The sequence below is a fragment of the Nannospalax galili genome, unplaced genomic scaffold (genome assembly GCF_000622305.1).
Source record: "Nannospalax galili isolate Female #2095 unplaced genomic scaffold, S.galili_v1.0 scaffold103, whole genome shotgun sequence".
NCBI lineage: Eukaryota > Metazoa > Chordata > Mammalia > Rodentia > Spalacidae > Nannospalax > Nannospalax galili.
This window is the reverse complement of record NW_008352136.1, coordinates 1,352,989-1,358,960: the sequence shown is the minus strand read 5'-3', so window position 1 is coordinate 1,358,960 and position 5,972 is coordinate 1,352,989. Positions and strand designations below refer to the sequence as shown.

Here is a 5,972-nt window from a genome sequence, read left to right as displayed (position 1 = left end):
ATCAACATTACAATACTGTATAACTGTATTAATTCAACTGTAAACCTAAAAATTTACAGCCAATTTTGAATGAGATGCATCTTAGCTCTGGAAATTTTTATTGAATATGTCAATGCTGTTGTAATGAAATGCTTCTTCTAAGTATGTGCTTATTAAATAATGTTTAAAAATATGCTTCTATACTTTTTAGACAAAGAATGCCTAATCTGTGAGAGGACGGCAGACATGTGGGTTTCTGAACCAGTGAAGAAATTCTAGGTATGTAACTAAGAGATACATGTGCCGGCAGCACAGAAGCTTAAGGAAAACAGGAATTACTCTAGACCATGTTTATTCAGGTCCACTACAGCCCTGAATACCGATTTCCGTTGATCAAGGCTCTTTTCTAGTCATGTTAAGTGAAGGATGGTTCCCCTAAAAGACTTGACCTGGCTTGCTGTGTTAGGGAAAGGCAGAGCAAGCAGCCCCTTCCGAATCCACAGTTCCTCAAAGGATTTCAGCAGGAAATAATCAATATGCCGATTTGTCCTTAGCTTTGTCAGAGGGAATCTGAGAAAGTGGGAAGAGAGCCTCCTTTATTTAAAAACAGTGCAACAGCAGACAGACAAGTCTGTGTGCTTGTGAGATGAATTTGAGGGTGGGGAGATGGCTCCGTGAGTAAAGCCATCTATGCAAGCATGGGGACCTCTGTTCAATCCCCGGAACCTGCATTAAGCCAGGTGTGGGTGCATGTGTCTGTAATCCTTGTGTTCCTACAGGCAAGATGAGGGACAGAGACAGAAGACAGTGGGGAGCTCACAGGCTAGCTGGCCTAGTGTACACAGTGGCAACCACCCTGCCTCAAACAAGGTGGAAGGTGAAGATTGACACCAGAGGCTGTCCTCTGCCCTCCACAACTGTGCTCTGTGGCATCCATGTGCCCATGCTTCATGCACAGGAATGTGCACACACCCATGCATATCATACACACACATAAGGATAAAAGATGAATTTCATACTGCCACGATATTAAGAAATTCCACCAGTGACCATGTGTAACTACATGCCTGCCCCTTGCCCTTCCTCTGTAAGGATGGACAGTGAATTCTCTCTACCATGAACCAAGTGATCTTCTCCCATAGACATTTCACTTTTACAGAGTTATCACTTTGCGATGGGATGTAGCAAGGGCACTGAAACCAGGTCCACCCCGTACCTGGTGTTCAGATACATTTCAGTCAAGGCAGGTACTATGGTGAGTACTATTTGCCAAGGCAACAGTATTCCGTGCTATAGAAATGGATATTGGCTGAATGGATCGATGACAGCTAGAGTTCCTCTGGGTGAGGGAGGCTCCTGGGGATGGCTACTAAATTATTCTGACTGCATATGCTAATGTTTCTGTGACCCTCTTTAGCCTACTAGGGAGAGACAGTCCATCAACAAATCATGTTTTGTAAACAGACAACCAGGAGATGGTTCTTGGGTAGGGGCAGAAAAATGGCCCTTTTAAGAATGTCTATAATTAACTCTTAGAAAAAGGCAATAAGTTTGACCTTGAATCTCTGCCTTTTATTGGGTTTTTTTTTTTTTATGTCCTTCAGCTGACTGCTGACTGGGACAGTTCAGGGTTACTGCATTTAAAAGTAAATGGCATGTGTGGGGTAATAAAATTTACTAAGGTTCTTACATAAAAGCAGTGATTCCCTGTGACTGTCTTTGACACTGGACCACTGTCTCTGAAACTCCACGCATGTTAATAACCACCAGCTACCTATGCCAGTCATTAATGAAAGCAAAGTGAAATAGCACGTCCGTTCCCCAGACATGTTAGCCACATTTCATGTCCTCTGTAGTCAGCTGTGGCCCATGGTCACGGCATTGGACAGCATGATGTGACTACTCTATCATCACAGAAAGCTACTCTGGATAACATACTCGCTCTTCTGGACCAGTTTAAAATGAAGGAGAAACTCCCTACCCTTTGGTGCTAAATGGTCACACTTCCCCAGCCCACCCAAGAGACATCTATTTGACCACCTTAAACCAAATTTTCACCAAGTTCAGAATCTCATCCATGAACCTAGTTCTTTCTCCATGCCCACTGTCACTTAGATGTCGTAGAAGAGCAGTCCCCTGAAAGACCACCGTCAAGCCCGTTACCTTGGATCCCATGGTGCCTGGAGGGAGAGGGGTTGTTTGCACTATCCACTTGAGCCGTGCAGAACTCTCTTCCCAGTGGCTGGCAATCCTGTGACACACGACACTCAGCATCCAAGGTCCGTGGCGATTCTAGCTGGCCAGGTGGAGCTTAGTCAATAATTCACAGAGGGAGGCGGGGACTGCACCTGTGCCCACCTGGGGACACACAGGTCCTTTAGAGCGATAGGAACTGGAAACCAGACCTCCTACCAGATTATGTTACAGCCACTGCTGATCTTTGATTAATCCCAGATGCCCAACTTGAGACAAAGGCAGGACCCTTGGTGAGCTGTGCTACACATGAAATTCTCTCAGTTCATGAGCCTCGCTGCATAGAACATCCTCAAACAAGATCCTTTGGCAGGGGGTCTTCATGGTTCCTGGAACCCCCTCAGGAGCCTATTCTACTGCTTGAAATGCATACACGGTTTTCTCTCATCACTGAATAGCTGTCTTGAACATCCACCCAACCAAAAATGGGCTAATGCGTATGCCCACTCATCCAGCCCCTGTCTGGTTCCCTGTCCTGACAATGTCCCGGCCATATGTTTGTGGGGAGCAACTTCACTCCTCTGCCCTTGCTCTGGGTTCAGTTCCAGCAGGTGACTTTCCCATGAGCAAATGGCTCAGATGGGTAAATGAGAAACAAAGTTCCATGGGCTGGAGAGATGGCTCAGTGGTTAAGAGCATCTATTGCTCTTGCAGAGAACCCAACTTTGGTTCTCAGCACCCACAACAGGCAGCTCACAAATACTTGTAACTCCAGCTTCAGGAGATCTGACATCCTCCTTTGGCCTTTGCAGGCACATGTACTTACACACACACACACACACACATACACACACACACTCATACATATATATTTTTTTCTTTAAAAATGTTTTGTGGGATTGGAGAGATAGCTCAGCGGTTAAGAACACTGGCTGTTCTTGCAGAAGACCCAGGTTCGAATCCCAGCACCCACACGGCAGCTAACAACTGTCTATAACTCCAGTTCCAGGGGATCTGATGGCCTCTTCTCTCCTCCGCAGGCACTGCATGACACAGGTGCACTTACATACATGCAGGCAATGCACTCATACACATAAAATAAAAATAAAAAATAAAATTTAAAAAATAAAAATGTTTTGTAAAAAAAGAGAATCAAGGATACAGTCTCAGAATCAAGGAAGGAGATTTCCAGTCTCTTCCATAGAAACAGCCAACAATGATAATAATAGGCATGTGAGGCCTGGCACCCCTGTGGCCACTACCTAAACCGTGAGGGAAACCAGGCTGAGAATGAGGCCTGTATCACCTAGAAATCAAGTGGGGGGACCTGATGCTGTCATGAAAATGCTGAATCAAACCGGGCCTGAAGCCCAGCTCTCATGGAATTTCCAATTATACAAGGCAGATTGCAGCTGAAAGACTTGTAATAAACTAGTCAACATGGAACTTTTTCGGTGAGTTAACACTTCACCTCTGCTGTAACTTTACCACAACATATTCATGTTACAGATAGAGTGTGGATTTGGAGATTGTGTGAAAGTCAGTTCAAGGACCTCCAACCCCCTGTGCCACCAATGGTCTCCAGCCAACTCCTTTTTCTATCCACTTCCCCACCTTATCTGAACCCACCTGCAAATAGTCAAACTCAGTCATATGGGCTACTATCTACTCTAGGGGTGTGGACAGTCATTTTAAGACAGGTTCCCACTCACCAGAGATGCTCTTCTTCTGGCAGGCTAAAAACATGGGGAAGAAAGAGGCAGGTTTTCAAAGGCCTGTGTCAGACACTTGCTCCTATGTTGTGATGTGGGGAGCAATGTTATCTATTTCTACTAGAATCCGTTTATCTGTCTCCTCTCCCAGTTGAACTCCCCAGTGTATGTACTTCTCTGTGGCATTTTCCACAGAGGTTGCACCACTTGTCAGGGGTGCGGCTCTTTCTTTCAAACATATCTCCCCTGCCCACAAGGACACCATACCCACTGTGCCCCTCCAGCCACTGGTGCTCCAGTGGTAGCTACTGAAGTTTGCACAGGCAATCTCAGGAGTAACTACTTATTATACACAAATAACTAAACATATTCTAAGTCTTTCACAGAGTGCATGACTCCTATGGGAAAACTGGGTCGATAGCTCAATCAGTAAAGTGCTTGTCCTGCAAACACGAAGACCTGAGTTCAAGCCCCAAAGCCCATATTTAAAAAGGCTGGGTATGGTGGCGCTTGCTCGCAATCCCAGTACTGGGGAGGTGAAGACTGGCAGATTCCTGGGGCTCTCTGACCAGTCAACCTAGCCCACTTGGTGAGTTCCAGGCCAGTGAGAGATCCTGGCTCAAAAAACAAGGTGGACAGTACTTGAGGAATGACATAAAGCTGCTCTGGCCTACACATGCACACACACACATGCATTCACACACATGCACACACTTGCATATACACAGAAAAATCCTATGGACATAGGCCTTTAAAGAAGATTTGGGCTGGGACTATAGCTCAGTGGTAGAATGGGTCCCACGCCTAGGACCATATACATGCACATATATAGATTACATTATATACATGGGTAGGTGTGACTTTCAAGAAAAATTAAGGGCCATTCAAATCACCCAATACCTATGACCACTCAAGATCCTGGTTTATTTCATCTAACATACACTGCTGAAAACATTGGGGTGCTGTCATTCCCTGTTGTTCCTTTTGCTTGTTTACAACCCTCACAGTACTGACTTGCAGGGGGGCAGAAAGCCACCAAGACCTTATTCAATGTCTCTTTCTAGAAACTAGAAAGCCGTCTCTTCTTTTCATGGCAGAATGTGTCTGCACTGCAGGTATTTTCAAGGTCATATTTTCAAAGGGTAGAAGCTAAAAACTTGATCTCTTGTATGTAGAGCTAGGAAGAGTGGGTCCCCAAAGCTGGGAAAGGTGTTACAGGGTGCGGTAGAGAGAGATGGCTGGTGAGTTCAGGGTGCAGTTGAATGGGAGGGGTAGCTTTGGGGGGGTCCTGCAGCACGTTAGGACAACCTGATTGACAGCACCTCACTGTGCTTGTTAGCAGGGGCTGGAGAGATGGCTCAGCAGTTAAGAACACTGCTCTTGCAGAAGACCCAGGTTCGAATCCCAGGACCCACATGGCAGCTAACAACTTTCCGTAACTCCAGTCCCAGGGGATCCAACAGCCTCTTCTGACCTCCGTGGGCTTTGTGTAACACGGGTGCACTTACCTACATGCAGGCAATACATGCATACACATAAAAAAATAAAAATAATAAAATTTAAAAAAAAAGAAAAGCAGTTAGCAGATAGAATTTGGAATGCTCCCAACACAAAGATGTGAAAAATGTTTGCGGCAATAGACATGACAATTACTCTCATCTGATCATTACACAAGGCACTCAGGTATGGAAGTGTCACATTGTACCCCCAAAATACAGTGATTATATATTGGTTTTTAAAATTAGAAAATTCCAGCTGGCCTGGTGGTGCACACCTTTTATCTCAGTACTTGGGAGGCAGAGGCAGGAGAATCTCTGTGAGTCTGAGGCCAGCCTGGTCTACATAGTGAGTTCCAGTCCAACCAGGGCCACATAGTGAGATCCTATCTCAAAAATTATTTTGTAGATTAAAAAGATTTCAGATCAGAATTTAGACATTCTCCTATCTTGCATAAATTGTCAAGCATTGATTCTTATTTTTCCTCCCTCCTGCCCTCCTTTGCCTTCTTTCTTCCTCTCCCTAACTTGGCCCCCCCCCCCGCAACCTCCAAGTTTTCACATAGTCCAAGCTGGCCTTGAATTCTTGGTT

At 45.3% G+C, this 5,972-nt stretch overlaps 1 protein-coding gene across 1 annotated transcript in view; it reads right to left on the bottom strand.

Moving 5' to 3' along the window:
• The window catches only part of Myo1h (myosin IH), a 109,862-nt gene extending 107,687 nt beyond the window's left edge, over positions 1-2,175 (bottom strand). Inside the window, exon 1 of the mRNA XM_017802167.2 lies at positions 2,143-2,175. Coding sequence (XP_017657656.2) covers positions 2,143-2,154 — 12 coding nt within the window. The 5' untranslated portion in view covers positions 2,155-2,175. The remainder of the gene's footprint in view (positions 1-2,142) is intronic.
• Positions 2,176-5,972: the final 3,797 nt, after the last annotated feature.